The following is a 17614-nucleotide window of genomic DNA, read 5'->3' as shown; positions in this document are numbered from 1 at the left end:
TCCAAACAGATATAGACAAGGGCCATTAGAACCCCGGATCCTTTCCTCTCAGACTGTTTACCCACGAATAGGATGTCCTGAAGCAACACTTCCCCCAAGTGAAGTGTTGATAAGTCTGGTTATCAGCAAGATATTATTGGCAGTGTGATATGCAGGGCATTTACATTTTCTTGATAGGGTTAGTCATATGAAAGCTGACAAAGAAGGAACAGGAGCAGTGCTGTGGTGCAATAGCAACAGACAGCTGTCCCCTGGCTTCTCGATAAATAGATGGCTTGCATTGCTGAGCGGTGTGGTCACCGCCAAAGGAATGGCCCTCTCACATTTCTTCCTGATTCACATATTAAGTGGGGTTACTTGTCATCCCCTCCCTCTTCGGCTTCCCAGACACTGAGTCTGGAATGAAAATTCACCTGCCTCTGAGTTGGCCACGGGTGGGGGCCGGGGTGTTACTTGGGTTCCCAGGTTGGAAGATTATCTCACCCAGCCCTCGCTATATAAGCTGACTGGGGTGGAGGGGCTCAGCAGGGCCGACTCAAGGGATTCATTCCACAGGGGAATAGACACACAGACAAACCGAACCTCAGGCAGACATGATGGTGATGAAGGTAGAGGAGCTGGTACGTAAGACACGTTATCATTTCGCAGTGAAAATCAGTTCGGTCTTGATTGGTATTTGGAAATAGAAATGTCCTTTTATTCAGGCATGATGCCCAGGGACTCAGATGTCATCTATGGAAAATGGTTGGCTTATGTGATGAAATAAGTGAAACTGGAAAAATGGAGCTGGTAGGAATGGGTTCTCTGTTTCCTATTTATTATTATCTTCTCCTTTGGTTTTCTTACCAAAGCGCAGCTTCACAGGCAGGTATGAGGATGCCTCAGGGAAGAGGTTTTATTGTGAGGCTATGTCTGGAAACTTCACAACTCAAGGCCAAATGTCATGGAAGAATTGGAAGAAATTATGAATGGAGGGATTTTAAATAATCACGGAAGAATTTTAAATAATCATGGAGGGGTGGCAGTTTTCCTAGGAGAAATGGGATTGAGTGGGTTCAAAGTGGGTTTAAACATATCAACCTAATCTAAGCCTTGATTTAGCTAGAGAAGAGGACGATCACCTGAAGGTAATCCTAGAATCCTGCCGCAGTGTGTCCCAGCCCGGGATCTGAAAGCACATCTCACAGAGGAGGCTGTCACCAGCCAGGGAGGACCAGAGCCCTCCTGCAGCATCCTCTTTGAAGAATGACTCCAGGACCGGTCTTGCTCCTTCTGACACTACAGTTTTCTTCCCTCATAGGTTACGGGGAAGAAGAACAACAGCGGAGAGACTGGGGAGTTCCTTCCCGAGGATTTCAGAGATGGGGAGTATGAAGCTGCTGTTACTGTAGAGAAACAAGAGGACCTGAAAACACTTCCGGCCCACTCCCTGAGCCTGGGGGAACAGCAGTGGAAGATTGAGAAAGAGCGAGAGGCAGAGGTAAGGAGATTCCCTGGATTCCACTAATGGGAAGTTGGGGACGGGACAGAGGAAAGAGGTGCCAGGCAGGAAGGAGAAAAGAGAGAACCAAATAAAAGCAGCTGTTCCAAAGATGTTTCTCTGCCAAATTCAAATCCATAAGGAGGCAACTTTTATAGGACAGGTTGTAGGAACTAATTCTTTAGCAAGACTATGACCTCTGGATTCCAAATCAATGACAGACTGTTCTATGATCATCTTCTGCTTGAAAGACTTGGAAAGAGAAACATGTCCAGTGACTTTCTGATGTCATACACGGTCTAGGTAGTCCGAAGCAAGAGAGACCTCTTTTTCTCAGTAATGTGGCTTGTGGTCCATGAATCATTGTTTGGCTGCGTTTACTATCTGTGTTGACAAATTCTGTGTTGCTGGGTGAATTTGCATCGCTTACTAATCACAGAAAAAGCATGCATTAGTTAGCAGTAGTCCCAGGACAGTTGGTTTCTTAGTAAGCCACCTGAAAGAGATTGGCATTGATATTTCAGAGCTTAACGCTTACTGTTGGATTCTTTTGAGTTAAATAAAAAAGTCTACAGAAATCTGGGGTTTGTTTATGGGAAGGGTTACGAGGTCGTCACTTATAGACTAGATCCTATCTCCAATTAGTCAAAAACTACAAACAAGAGATACGAAGGTGAAGGCAATTAGCTGAAAGATTAGACCCCAAATACTTGAGTAAGAATTCACTAAGTCAAAATCAAAGATTACTTTTAAAGTTGTTTTGTTTCTTCTCTTTTTTTGCTCAAACTGTTCACATACTTCTCTCAGACCTTGCAGAATTTTGTTTAGACACAACCAGAATGCCTGTCAGTAGAACTCACCATATTTTGAAATATGGATTTCTTTTTTAGCTCAAGAAGAAAAAACTAGAACAAAGATCAAAGCTTGAAAATTTAGAAGACCTTGAAATAATCATTCAGCTGAAGAAAAGGAAAAAATACAGGAAGACTAAAGTTTCGGCCGTGAAGGAACCTGAACCTGAAATCATTGTAAGGACTGTCTGCTTTTTGTGGTGCTACACGTCTGGCATTATGCTACAGGGGAAGGAATATTTGCGGAGGGTTTGGGCGAATGCTGGAAAGCTCGCGGTAACTCTCACGTTATTTTTTTGGCTTTAGACGGAACCTGTGGATGTACCTAGGTTCCTGAAGGCTGCCCTGGAGAATAAGCTGCCAGTAGTAGAAAAATTCTTGTCAGACAAGAACAATCCAGATGTCTGTGATGAGGTAAGGCTTACACAAAGCGCTGCAAAATCCAGCTCATTAATTTTGTGTTTCTTATGCTTAACTTCAGCCTTGCTAACATGATGCCAAAAACCAATCCACCTGAAACAGTTTCCCCAGCTGTTACCACATATGCCGGTAGCATATTAGGATGGCACGGCAGTCCAGAAAAAAGAGGCTGGATTAGCGCTGTGGATTGCATCTTTTTTTTGGTACTTCTGACTGATTTTTCAGTTTGTCTATAACTTTTTATATTCTTGGGATAGTCTTTTAATAAGGCAGGGCCAATGAATCCCTTTTGGAGAAATACATAACAGCATCATCTTTTTTTTTTTAATAACTTTTTTGTTTATTTATTTATTTTGAGAGAGAGAGAGAGCATGTGTGCAAGTGGGGGAGGGGCAGAGAGAGGGGGAGAGAGAGATTCCCAAACAGGCTCTGCACTGTCAGCTCAGAGCCTGATATGGGGCTCGAGCTCACAAACCATGAGATCATGACCTGAGCTGAAACTGAGAGTCGGACACTTAACTGTCTGAGCCACCCAGGCACCTCAGCATCATCCTTGATTGGACCCAAACACATTAGCCTTACACAAGGAATCTGTGGACTGGAGTTCAAGTGGTGGCTCTTTCACTACTTGGCTATTTGATTTTTGGCAGCTAATTTGCTTTTTCTAGACCTTAGTTTCCTTATCTGTAAATAGAGCACACTGGAGTGAATAATGCCAACAATTGTTCCAGGCCAAATAGGCTATTAATCCATTCATACAAAGCCTTCTTCTATTCCTTTTTGCATCCTTTCCCGGCTGGAGAATCATTTCAGAAGGTGAACTAAAAATGACTCCTCCATTCTCTTTTTTTTTTAATTGTTTTTTAATGTTTATTTATTTTTGAGGGAGAGAGAGAGAGACAGAGCGCGAGTAGAGGAGGAACAGAGAGAGAGGGAGACACAGAATCCGAAGCAGGCTCCAGGCTCTGAACTGTCAGCACAGAGCCTGACATGGGGCTTGAACCCACGAACCACAAGATCGTGACCTGAGCTGAAGTCAGAGGCTTAACCCTCCCCCAATCTCTTAAAAAAGAATTGAATGCTTTTTGATATTCAACCTAGCAACAGTCCCAGATGGAAGAAAGCCATCTGATCTGCATGGCAAATTCTTTTTTTTTTTTTTTTTTAAATTTTTTTTTTTCAATGTTTATTTTATTTTTGACAGAGAGAGACAGAGCATGAACGGGGGAGGGGCAGAGAGAGAGGGAGACACAGAATGGGAAACAGGCTCCAGGCTCTGAGCCATCAGCCCAGAGCCTGACGCGGGGCTCGAACTCACGGACCGCGAGATCGTGACCTGGCTGAAGTCGGACGCTTAACCGACTGCGCCACCCAGGCGCCCCTGCATGGCAAATTCTACACAAACAATGAAGGCACAGAATTCAGGAAAGGGAAATGTCAGCATGTAGGTAGTTTTGAACTTTAAATTCATATCCCTCCACATAGACCTCTGAGGGCTTAGAAATGTACCTGTAGGAAACTCAAACCTCATTTGTAGGATAATTGTTCTAGTTCTGCGATTTTAGTAAATTTGACATTTCTAATTCCAAAAGAAGCACTCGAGTTTCTATTAATTAGGTCACTGGAGTCCCCAGCTCCACAGCCCTTAGAAGGATTTATGCTCATTTTTATATGCATCGCTGTCTCTCTTTTTAAATCTCTATTCTGACAGTATAAACGGACAGCCCTTCACAGAGCCTGCTTAGAAGGACACTTGGCAATTGTGGAGAAGTTAATGGAAGCTGGAGCCCAGATCGAATTCCGTGATATGGTAAATATATTTCTTTGTTTGGAAATGAGCCAAAATAAGTACACTATACGAAGCTCGTGAAAACCTACAATGAAAAACGGGGTTGATTGGATTGAAAATTGATCTGAGAGAACAGGGCAAAAGCTCATTTCTCCATACAAAGGGAAGTTGGGAGATGGGACCAGGTCATGTGGAAAGTATTTTCCATACATACTGAAAAGCAGAGGAGTGTTCCAGGGAAAAGAAGGAAGTGAAAGCCTCTGCACGGAATTCAATATCCTCGTCAGAGAGTTGGGTCAGTATCAAGTCAGTAGCATTACTGAGAAGTAATACAGTCAGCACTTGCCTCTCAGTGTCCCTGTCCTTCCATTATCCACGGCAGTCTGCTCATGGCCCCGTGGCTGCCAGCAATGTGTCAGAATTCTCTAGCTGTACACCTTCTATGATAGATGCCATCAGTGAGGTTGGGGGCTAAACTGCCTACGGAGTGAATTGCATCTATGGAAAGTAGCTGCTATTCAGACCTCAATAATTCAACCACTGTGATTTCTACAAAGACCAGCAGACAGCATATTTCATGAACTGCAGATTGAGCTGGGAATAGGCTTTATTTATTTAAATGCAACTCAATTTGACTTTATAGCAAAGTGGAAAAGGGATATTAAAAAAAAAAAAAAAGTCCACAGAACTTGAACGAAATTGAACCCAAAAGACGAACACACAGAAAAACAATAAAAAATAAATAAAGTTTGCATGAAAAGACACTCAAATTCTTGAGTGTGTGATTTGGAAGGCCAGGAATATACCAGAGTGGGGAAGAGGGCAGCTCCTAAGAGTAAGGGCAGTGTGCAGTGACCACCAGCGGTGGCAGCTGAGTTACAGAGGCTGTGCTGGTGCAGATGACAGCAGAGAACCAGCAAGAGATGAGACAAAAACGACAGGGACACAGGAAGAGGTGACAGCTCCAGATTAAAATCTTGGAAGGGACTACTTGCATTATGCCAGAATTTTAAAATGCGTTTGTCTAGAACTTCTGAGTCTATTTGGCAAAAGTGGCTGAAAGTTCCGGGCAGATGTGGGTTTGAATATCTATTCTGATACTTGCTAACTGCATTTCCTCGGGCAAAAAACTTGACTATTTGGGAGACTTGGTTTTCTCACCTGCAACATGAGGGCAGTCACACCTGCTGGGAGGACCAACCCATTGAAAGTGTGTAGCACCTTTCTGGCAAGTGGAAATTCTCCATAAGTTGTAGTTTTTATGCTTTTACCAAAAAAAAAAAAAAAAAAAGAAAAGAAAGAAAGAAAGAAAAAAGATTTGTTAGATTTGAGTTTTCTAACGATGCAAATACATGCACACAGATACACACATAGGACTGCATACACTCACGTCCACACACATCTATCCAGTTTAGCTAATGCATCTGGCCAGAGCCTTCTGCTACAATACTTGGAATTAGCAACCCAGAGGGGGACAATCCAGTGTCACCATGGATGCCTTAGCAAATCGGGTATTTCTGCGCCTCAGAACCAAGCACTAATTCCTCTGACCAGTTCTTCTTGACATTAAGTCACACCCCTTTACCTTCTGCTATAGCTTGAATCCACAGCCATCCACTGGGCAAGCCGTGGAGGAAACCTGGATGTCTTAAAATTGCTGCTGAACAAAGGAGCAAAAATCAGTGCTCGGGATAAGGTATTTCTCCTCTTCTTGCTCCTCCCCTCCACCACCTTCCTCCCCTTCCCCCTTCTTTCTCCTCTTCCTCCCCTTCCCCTTTCTTTCCCAAAGCCACCTCACCGTTTGGGTCAGCTGGAAGCTCAGGCTGTATGGGACACCAGAGTGGCCACTTGTCCCCCTCCCACATGCTTTGGGGTCTGGGATGGCCTCTGTCCCCGCACCCAGCGAATCGGTTGCGTTCTTCAATTTCCCAGTTGCTCAGCACAGCACTGCACGTGGCGGTGAGGACCGGTCACTACGAGTGTGCAGAGCATCTCATCGCCTGTGAGGCGGACCTCAACGCCAAAGACCGAGTGAGTACCTGGGCAAAGCTCCGCCTCCTGCAACGTCGTCCCTCACTTATCTGGAATCCCTCCCCAAGCTAGGTGCCCTTGTGGGACTCACTTCCTGGCCTCAGGTCCACCTTTAGCCTGTTGACTCTGCTTCTCTAGGAAGGAGATACCCCTCTGCACGACGCTGTGAGGCTGAACCGTTACAAGATGATCAGACTCCTAATTATGTACGGGGCTGACCTCAACATCAAGAATTGTGTAAGTACCTGAACTAAGCCGTTCCTGCTTGGGGGCTTTCTTCTTAACAAAAACATATCTCATGTACTTGAAAATAGTCCCACAGCTGTAGGATTTCAGGGTTGGGGGCAGCCTTTTGATGTTTAAAAGCCCTGTAACAACGTTGCTAACGTTGCCATGACGACATTGCTAACCTTGGCAAGGTCACCTGGTCAGAGATGGGTGTAGCCCGCCATGACTGTTTTGGCGCTGGTATAGTGTCTGGTGATTCTTTTAAGATTTGGTCTTGAAAATACAGGTCAAATTGTTCCCTCTCCCAAGCCCAAGCCCAATCTGCCTTGGCCACCCCTGGCTGAGCCAGGCCTGGGGTAGTCAGGTATAAAGACAGACGCCATTCCTGAAGTGATAAAATTCCACATTGGTCAATGTGGCCAAGAGCCAATGAACTGAAATTAATCAAGATCTAATAGGAGTAATTCTGAGTAGTCTCCCCCACCCCCACCCCTTACAACAGCATGCCATGCTACCCCTTTCTTCCAAGGCTAGACATGCTGTTGCCTATATTTTTGAGATAATTTTTATCCATTCTCCACTTTGGTTTATCTGCATATCCCTCAAAATAATTTCCTATATTTAGGCCCTGAAAATGCTCGTATAAGTCCCTTCTACAAGTACGTGTTAATTTAGCTTCATCTGCAAGCCAGGGAATAGAACCAACTTTTTCTCATGGTCCCAATTTCCAGACAAACATCATCTAATATAAGCTTTAAAAATACCACTGAGAGGAATGGATATAAATTACTAAAGAAATAATTTGAAAGATTTGGTGGAGAATCACTTTACAAAGAAGGAAAAGAAAACCCCAGTCATCATATACTGTGAATAATTTCTTCCCCTTATTGTGTTACTATGAGACCGAGAGGAATATTTTATCATTAAAAAAAAAAAAAACACAAAACTGTCTCGGTGATAAGAACAAAAGATAAAAGCAGTAAATAGAGACTGCTTGGATGGGAAAGCCTTAATAGTAGGCTCCCTTGATAGTGAGATTGGTCTTATCTAATAATGTAAATAAATTACCAGAAAAAGAGATTTAATGAGATCTCTGAAACTACAGAAAAAATGATTTCGTTTAGGCAGTGAGACACTACCAGCAGAAAGAAATAGCGTACATATTTGGGGAGACTGTGTAAGTAGCTAGAAAATTAGGAGATAAATTCTATCAGAGAAGAGTTGAAGGAACTCATGGAAGAATAGCCCAAAATATACCAACGGTTCTGAATTATCAGACCACAGCATAAGTGCCCAGAAACAATTAATGTCATTGACCCAATGGCTGGATGTTGCCCAATGGACCTGTGAGCCTTTGGACACCATCTTGAAGGGAATTGGAAACGACACACAATACATTATTCTGTCGTTGTCCAAAACTCCGCCATCATGTGTCCTGAGAGTGTTTCTCAAGGAAGATGCTACAGAGGTGGGAAGTTCCAAAATCAAGGTTACAGGGCCACTAGTTCAAATAAGTACATGGCAGCAGAGCACCTAAATTACTTAAATGGCGGCTGCAGGAGTCTGTGCACAAAATTTTAAAGGGCTCGTCCCTCGCCCAGTCCATTGCTGCTCTGTGGATCCACAGGGATCATGCTACCAATTCTTCTGATTTCTTCAGAGAGCTCACAAAGTCAGTTGGGAAATCTAATTTCCAACTGTTGCCAATTAAGTCCAGCTTTTAAAAAAAAATCTAAACTCTGGTTGGGCCCAAACAAAACAGGTCTCTCGACTGATTTGCATCTCAAAGCTGCCAGTGTCTGAGTTACAGTCTCTGAGTTAGAGAGACTTCCAAATGAATAGAGGTAGAAAAATTTAAGACTTCTCATATTTAAAGGCAAGAATTGAGAGGTGACATGGTTTTCCTTTTTATAAATGTCTTGAGACACATGCATAAGGGACAAAGAATTTTGGTCTCAAAAGTTACTTCCACACTGTTGATGTCACCTCCAAGAAAAATGAAATTTCCTGGGAGATCCCAATGTAACTTCTGAGCAGTTGTGAAAACTCTACCCCTCTGAGCAGTAATCGTTCTGAAGGGTACCTGAGGACACCAGCCAGGGTGCCGAAGCAGCTCACTCACCACCAGTTTTTATCAATCGGGAATCATTTTCCAAATTGATCGGGACTGGTTGTTGACTACCACTTCCCCGTGCCCATTCTGCAGGATCCTGAAGATGCATAGAGCCATTTTGTGAATTTCAAAATGACTTTGCATGCTCTTGCCATTTACTACCTAGGGACCAGGGATTTTTACCCAAACCTGGGATAGTCCCACAGGGAAAAACAACAACAACAACAACAACAACAACAACAACAACGCTAATCTGAAATGCCAAAAGCATTACTGTGAGAAACAGTGAAGGGCTGATTTGAATATAAACCGCAAATCACTCATAGTGGAAAGCATAAAACAGTTCAATAAAGCATACACCTATCCATTACCTCATTAAACACACACAGAGGATGCGAATTTATAGATGCCTCCCATCTGGAAGTCAAATTTCCTCATGTATTTTGATTAGGCTGGGAAGACCCCGATGGATCTGGTGCTACACTGGCAGAATGGAACCAAAGCAATATTTGACAGCCTCAAGGAGAACTCCTACAAAACCTGTCGCCTGGCCTCCTTCTGAAGGAAACCATGCCTCTTTCATCGAAGGAAACCACGCCTCTTTCATCGGTGTTCACTGGTATTTTGAGGGCATGGCCCCAAAGAAGAGCAACTAGTCATAAAACCCAGCTTCTATCCACCTGTTGTAAAGCTGCACCTAATGAGGTTTTGAGAAAGCACGGGGCTAGAGGTATAGACATGTCCCTTAGTGAAGCACACTCTATTTTTATTTGTTCCTGGTTATTTATTTATTTATTTACTTCGACACCACTGATGCTCAGATCCTTCACAATCATCCATTTGGTGAGCAAAGCTTCATTTGTATAGAACACTTCAGATCCTTCCGGCAGATCTTGAACCATGTTAACGAGCAATGTGGTCAGTGTCTACTTATGTGTGCCTCGCTCGTGGAAGCTATTTCAAGGTGTTTTTAAAAGACAGGGGTGATTATTGCAGCCCTCTTTTCTCCTGAATTTTCAATGCTGAAGTTCGAGGCAACGGAAGGCATGACGTGACAGGAAAGGAAACCGTAGAATGAAAGGGATTCTGTGAGAAGGACGGTAAAGCCAATTGTTTTATGCCTGGGTCTGGTATTTCTTACCAAGTCACATGTGGTACCAAGGTGAAGAGAATGTTGTGAGTGTAAGGGGCGGGGTGTAGTGGCGGGAGTGGACCGCTGGGCCGTGCAGAGTTGAATCTGCTCGAAAAAGATGAAAGGGACTGCGAAGTGTAAATGTGTAAATGTGTATTATGTTGTATGTCTATTTTATATTCATAATAAAAGCAAATTCTGAACCTCTAAGTACTTCTATGAGTGTGGTGGAAAAGAACCAGATGAAAAAGGCCATTTCGATGAAGTGTTTTTTTCTCTTCCGAGTTTTTCAGATTAGAAATGTCCTGTGAAATAGGACCTCTCAGTATTTAATGTGTACACAGACCGCCAGTGGTCTAAGCAAGACCACCTTGCTAGAATGCAGATTCTGATCCATCCCGTTGCGTGCAGGGCCTGGGACTCTGCATTTCTGATGAGCTCCCAGGTGATGCAGAGGTGGGGGTACACCACAACAGCACGTAGAGCAACAAGGCTGTGAAAACCATCCTCAAGATACAGGGGTGTTCCAGAGTTCTTTTGGCCCCAGTGATGGGGAGAAAGAGACCCCTGGTGGGCAGAGTGATTACTGCAAGCTAAACAAGGGCTCTTTAGGAAGTTCCCATCAGGGCTAATCTGGGGTTTAGTGATTATTGTGGACACCGACTGTTGGTGTCAGAGGCTGCCCACGGGGAAACACACCTGGTCAATGCTATTTGACCTTCAAGGGGAGCCATTTTGTTGCCAGATGCTGGACCAGGTGCTAAGACCTGTGATGAGAAAACCGGATGGTCCTTACCCTGACTTCCTGGAACAGACGAATATTAAAGAAATAATCCCAGAAATATATTGGAATGGTCTGAGGTAAGTCAGCGAAGTAAAAAAACAGAGTCCTGTGAGAGTCTCAGCTGCAAAGGGCAGGGATGTCTACAGACTTTTCAGGGGAGTCTGAAGGATAAACTGAACCATTCAAGCCCAGTATTCCAGACAGCAGAGAGACACAGGCAAGGGCAAGGTCATGGGAAAAGTCTGGCCCTTTAGGAAATGTATGAAGGCCAACGTGAAACGCTGGTACTGGTACCCCTCCCCTCAAAACTCATCCCAGATGGGATAACTAACACACGGCCTCAGCTTTGCCTCTAACACTGAGAGTATGTACTCGCACCGTCCACAACCAGAAGGTGTCCCAGTTAGCTGGTCATGGGCACCTAAATTGTGAGGACAGTCTGAAATATTTTTGGGTCTTTTGTATCTAGTCTCCTAACCTCCAAGGGCATCAGGAGCTTCAGTCCCTCCGTTGTCTCCCTCCCTCTCAATCAATCCCCTTTTGCCATCCCTCTGCCCTCCTGCTAGGGTCCTGGCTCTAACTAGTCTTGCCTTAAGGCTCAGCATCCTCCCATTTCTTCCTAGTAAAGCACCTACGACGAGAGTGACAGTTCTCTTGCTGGTACTGGTGTCTCCCACAGCATAACTTAGTGAGTTATCATGTGACCAAGTTCTCTATGATGCCTTCAAGTCCCCCTCCCTGCCAGAGCTGGGAGGGGAGAAGAGGGTAAGGGTTGAGACACTTTCGTGTCACCACACAGAGAGATTTCCAGTAGCACAGAGGTAGAGAGCATGAGAAACAGCATGGGTAAGTCCCACTGGAACAAGGCCAGCTCAGTCACCTTCTGTTAATGGAAAAGATAAACGCTTTAGGCAAAACTTTCAAGTTTCTGTCACACAGGTGGTCAACTTGTAAGCTCCTCCTCTTCCCACCTGACCCAGCTCCTTGCCCATAATCTGTCTCTCGTCTTGTGTTTTCCTCAGTGAAGGGAATGTCCCATTGACCGACAGACTTCTGCTAGTTCTTGATTCTCTTTTCTTCACCCCTCTTCCAACCCACCTCCAAGTCTTCTTACCAAGAATCCTAAGCAGCTCTGTAGTCTGCCCACTTCCCCCATCCCAGGAGCCACATGTTCAGACGGCCACAGTGTCCCCTGGATTACTCAAATGGCCCCTTGCCCGGCTCCTGGCCTCTGGCTCTCTTCCCTCCAGTCTGTTCTTGAAGTTTCGGCCAGAGTGATTTTGCTAAAATGCAAATCTGGTCAAGTCATCCTCTTTAAAATTCTTCAGTGGCTTCCCGTTTCCCTTAGGATGAAATGAAAACTCCTTAAAGTTTTCAAAAATCCTTGAAATCTGACTGCTGTTAACTCCCTATTCTCATCTATTTCTCATCACTTTCTTAGCTAAACTCTGAATTTCAGCTCTGGAATTTTCAATTCTTACAAAACCCAGGCACTTGGTTTTGTTTTCATATACTGTGCCAGCTCCCTGGGAGGCTCTCCTTCCCACCCCACCCTACCCCACCATTTCTCCTCATTCCTCCCCTTCGGGTTAGCTGTCTTCTTTCCACAAAGCCGTCCTTGACCCTTACTTACACTGTGAGTCCCCCCACCCCCACCTGGGTTCCTGTTGAACTTTGTTTTTAGTCCAGTGGTGTCTTACATCTATGGGATTGCCTTTACCCGTCAAGGGGAAAAAAATCTCTCTCCCCTTGAGGAAGTAATACCTACTCACCAAGTATTAAGCCAATTAGAGAAATGAATAATGAAGAAAGCAAACACCCCCAATAATCCTTATTTCATGCTATTTCTGTGCACATTACACATAGGCACTGTACATTTAGTTTTGTCACTTTGGTTTCAATTGAACAATTTATTCTACACATCTATATAGATGGTATCCTTATGTTTCAATTTACGATGGATCAATTAACTAGGCCTATATTGGGCATTTAGGTTGTTTCCATTTTCCCATTATTTTAATGTTTATTTATTTTAGAGAGAGAGAGAGAGCGAGAGACAGCGTGAGTGGGGGAGGGGCAGAGAGGGCATTTCCCATTATTCTAGACATTGTCCAATGAATGTCCTGACTCAGGCACCCTTTACACCTAAGCAGATATTTCTGAAGAAATACATTTGTAGAAGAAATTTCCCCCAAATCATGAAGTTTCATTTTATACATTTTTATCTTTCTTTTTTTCCATTTTTTAAATGTTTATTTATTTTTGAGAGAGAGAGACAGAGTGTGAGCAGGGGTAGGACAGAGGGGAGACACAGAATCTGAAGCAGGCTCCAGGCTCCGAGCTGTCAGCACAGAGCCAGATGCGGGGCTCAAACTCACAAGCTGTGAGATCATGACCTGAGCCGAAGTCGGATGCTCAACTGACTAACCCACCCAGGCGCCCCTACATTTTTTAGTTTTCAACCTGATCAGCAAAAGATCTATTTTTGGTGGATTTTCCTTGATTACTTAGAAAGTTCAGCAGCTTCATGTTTATTGAGCGTTTTTCTGGTTCAATCTTTGTTGCATTTTCTATTAAGTCAGGTTCCCTGGAAGCAGCACTTGGAATGAGGATTCTTACGTAAGTGATTTATTGAGCGTGCTCTAGGAAGGCAACAAGGCAAACAGGACAGGGCAGAAGAAGAAACAGGCAAAGATGTGCTTTCAGGAGAAGTCTCTCCTCAGCCTTATCCCAGCTCAGGAGCATAAATCATGCCACAGAGGCCAGAAAGCCGGCTAGGAATGCCCTGCGTCAGGCATTGGCCTCGGGCCAACTGCAAGGGGTGGGGGGTGTAAAACCTCCCAGGCATCCCTGGGTAAGGTGACTTCCATCAGCCCAAGGGCAATGCTCTGGGGAAGAGTGAAGATCAACCATTAGTGCCCAAATCTGAAGCAGCCGGAGGAGGGGTACATCAGCCTGGTCAAAGGGACCTGTCGGACACTAATAGCATTTATCATGTTGCATATGTTTTTAAAAAACATTTTTAACCTTTTACTAAGGATGCTAGACCTCTCTGCTCTATAAGATGCATTATAAATGCACTTTCCTAGTTGCTTGCACGTTTCTAACAGAACATTATATTTATAGGTAAATTAATCAAGCTTCACATTTCTGGCTTTGATGACCTCATTTAGGTTTCTTCCAACCCAAGGTTGTTTTAGACAAAAAATGTACTTACCTTTTCTCTAGTATTTTACAAGTGTTTTTTTTTTTTTTTTTAATTTCTTTAATCCGCTTGAATTTAGTGTGGTGTATATTGGGGAGAAGATAGGGATTAGGCTTTTTCTTTCCTAAATGATAGAACAATAGCTGATACTTAAAGAGTAGGTAATTCTGTCGACCGATCCTCCTTGGAGCCTTCTACAAATATAAATCTACTTACCCCTTGCAGTAGCACCACAGGTATGAAAATAGCTGAAGAAAGTGAGGCACAGAGTGGTTATGTGATTTATGCAAGGTCCCAGGCACTAAGTACCAGCAAGTTCAGATTTTAACACAGGCAACGTCTCGTCTTTGCACTTACTTGGTATGCCGCGCTGCCATTCCCACATAGGGAACCAGTTGTGCCAATGCCACTGAATTGAAAAGTCCCTCATTTCTTCTTACATTTGGAGTCATTCTGAACTCCCGACTCTTTCATTGACCTACATGAATTTTTGCACCAGTCATGCAGTTTTCATCACTAGGGTCCTGCTGTACTCTTTAGTATCGGGGCGTACAAGTCCCTCCCAGTGTTTTTCTAAGAAACTTCCTGGCTATTCTCATATTTATTCTTTCAAAATGTAGCTTAAAACCCAAACATATACAGAAGCAAACATATGCAGACACTATTTTGGATTTTATTAAATTCATACTCTGGGGGGGACTTTGGTGAACAATGCCTCCTCATGCAAAAGAAGAGTGCCTCCCTCCGTCAGTTAAGCATCCGACTCTTGATTTCAGCTCAAGTCACGATCTCAAAAGTTTGTGAGTTCGAGCCCTGTGTTGCACTCTGTGCTGACCACGCAGAGCCTGCTTGGGATTCTCTCTCTCAAAATAAGTAAGCTTTTAAAAACATTGCATGTAAAGAGTTTTCTTCACAGAGGTCCTATATATATTTTTATGTAGGCATGATCTGTGTCTTTGTGAAGAGAGTCATCTTAAAATGACATTTTATAGTAACTTACTAACTAAAACTATTACCTTTTGGTGCACTTAGTTCCTAACTGACCACTGCGCTGAACGTTTATTTACGGTATTGTCATTTTGTTGCAATAAATCAGTAGTGCGTCATGTTCTGACAAGAATAAACCTCAAGAGGAAACCCGCCTGCTGTTCTTCCCGCAGGACCGGCCAGCACGCCCTCCGATTTTGCAACAGGACGAGCACCTACGCGTAAGTAGAAAGTGGGCACAACTGCAAATACATAACAAACGTGCAGAAACAAAGAAGTACCTGCATTTCTAATCTTTTCCCAGTCGCTTCTTTTATGAAGAGGACAGTCACATCTGCAGTAACTTCCCTCAGTTATGATATCTGGTGCAACTGGGGCAAACAGACACACGTAACTAGTTGGCTGAAAAAGCAGACTAAGGTGGGGCATCAAAAGAGGTTGAACATACGACCCCTTAAATATTTTGAGTTTAAAATACATAAATGCACACTCACATGCTGGTCTGTAAAGATGAGCGCCTGTTCTTGGGAGTATGGACCCTCCGATGGGAAATCTACAGCTGTCTTCTTGAGTCCCTGTCTCTTTAAAGAAGAAAGAGAACTTAAGACTTGAGCGCAGCAATCCAAGTGTGGAATTTTTACTGGATCCCCCCAAATCCTAGTTGTCCTGTTCACACCTACTTTGACAGCAGGTGTTTGTTTTCTTGTGTTTTTTTTTTTTTTTGATGTTTATTTTTGAGAGCGAGAGCAAGCACGAGCAGGGGGAGGGCGCAGAGAGAGGAAGGCACAGAATCCAAAGTTGTCTCCAGGCTCTCAGCTGTCGGCACAAACCGGCTCAAACCGAGGAACCGTGAGATCATGACCTAAGCCGAGGTCAGACGCTTAACTGACTGAACCACCCAGGCGCCCTACAGGGTTTTTCAGTGGCTCACCTTTGGTTATATATGTTATATATATACATATGTTAACTAAAAATTGTGATAACTGTTGCGCTAGGAGAGACAAAAAAAGAATTCCTGGGAAAGCATCACCTTGGATTTCCTGGGAATTCTTTTTTTTGTTCCTCATAGTGCAATAGTTTTCATAATATTTAGTTAGCATATATTATTTTACAACGCTACCCACAGTGGCATAAACAGACTTGTGAAGAAACACACACCTAACTTTCGGAGAATCAAAGTGGGGTGGAGGGAGGTGCAAACTGGCACTCGAGGAAGTGGCCAACTGTGGGCTCAGCGGCGGCGGCCATCAGTTTTACGGAGGGGAGTGGAGGTGACTAATCCATCAAATTGCTCAAGAGGAAGTCAGACAAAAATGCTGTCTTTAGAGCCTTCATGCTTAATATAAACAATATATAAATATATATGGACACACATACATATGTGTGTGTGTGAAATATTCTTTTTTTTTTAATTTTTTTTTTAACGTTTATTTATTTTTGAGACAGAGAGAGACAGAGCATGAAGGGGGGGAGGGGCAGAGAGAGAAGGAGACACAGAATCGGAAGCAGGCTCCAGGCTCTGAGCCATCAGCCCAGAGCCTGACGCGGGGCTCGAACTCACGGACCGCAAGATCGTGACCTGAGCTGAAGTCAGACGCTTAACCGACTGCGCCACCCAGGCGCCCCTGAAATATTCTTTTATTTGTGTTCTGCCATGGTTATGATCACAACCAGGAGTGGGTTTTAAGTTTTATCAAATGTCTTTCTGGCACCCGTTAAGACAACTCTGATTTTCCTCATTTGACTAATAAATATGAAAAAGTACATTAAAAAGAACTGAAATATCCTCACGTTCCTAGAATAAATCTCACCTGCCATGGTATACTGTTTTAATAGTCTCTCTTTACCAGTATTTTACTTTGGCAACTATATTCATAAGTGAGACTGACAGAAAGCTTTTTTTTTTTTAATTTTTTTTTTTAACATCTATTCATTTTTGAGAGACAGAGACAGAGCATGAGTAGGGGAGGGGCAGAGAGAGAGGGAGACACAGAATCCGAAGCAGGCTCCAGGCTCTGAGCTGTCAGCACAGCCCGACAAGGGGCTCGAACTCACGAACCACGAGATCATGACCTAAGCCGAACTCAGACGCTTAACCGACTGGGCCACCCAGGCACCCCAAAAGCTTTCTTTTTTTAAATTTATTTATTTTGAGAGAGAGAGAGAGAGAGAGAGAGAGAGAGAGAGAGAGAGAGAATGAGAATAAACGTGAGTGGGGGAGGAGCAGAGAGGGAGACAGAGTCCCAAGCACGCTCCCTACTGTCAGTGCAGAGTCTGACACAGGGCTCAAACTCATGAACAAGAGATCATGCATGACCTGAGTCAAAATCAAGAGTCAGATACTTAACTGACTGAGCCACCCAAGCACCCCGAAAGTTTTCTTTATTTAAAATTATCTTTCCTCTTTCACAATCGTGTTCTTTTTCTCACTTATTTTCTTCATATCAATATAACATATTTGTAAAAAAAAAGGCAACTTCTTAATATAATGATTCTACTCCTTAAAAAAAATTATTTCCAAGGTTGGTTGAGTACAATGGTTAGATATTTTAATACTGCTATTAGGAAAATCAGTATTAGGTTTTTAGGGACTT

The 17614-nt window shown here is 43.6% G+C and overlaps 1 protein-coding gene across 1 annotated transcript; it reads left to right on the top strand.

Moving 5' to 3' along the window:
- The first annotated feature begins 593 nt into the window (after window positions 1-593).
- Window positions 594-9474, top strand: ANKRD1 (ankyrin repeat domain 1). Its single transcript, XM_047072645.1, has 9 exons — window positions 594-620; window positions 1301-1480; window positions 2371-2508; window positions 2638-2745; window positions 4463-4561; window positions 6138-6236; window positions 6473-6571; window positions 6710-6808; window positions 9364-9474. The coding sequence occupies exons 1-9, from the start codon at window positions 594-596 to the stop codon at window positions 9472-9474; spliced, it is 960 nt and encodes a 319-aa protein (XP_046928601.1).
- The last annotated feature ends 8140 nt before the right edge of the window (window positions 9475-17614 follow it).

Source organism: Lynx rufus, unplaced genomic scaffold (genome assembly GCF_022079265.1).
Source record: "Lynx rufus isolate CCGP_SWC_20201006 ecotype Redwood Valley unplaced genomic scaffold, mLynRuf1.p SCAF_11, whole genome shotgun sequence".
NCBI classification, from domain to species: Eukaryota; Metazoa; Chordata; class Mammalia; order Carnivora; family Felidae; genus Lynx; species Lynx rufus.
This window is presented reverse-complemented; position numbering and strand designations above follow the sequence as displayed.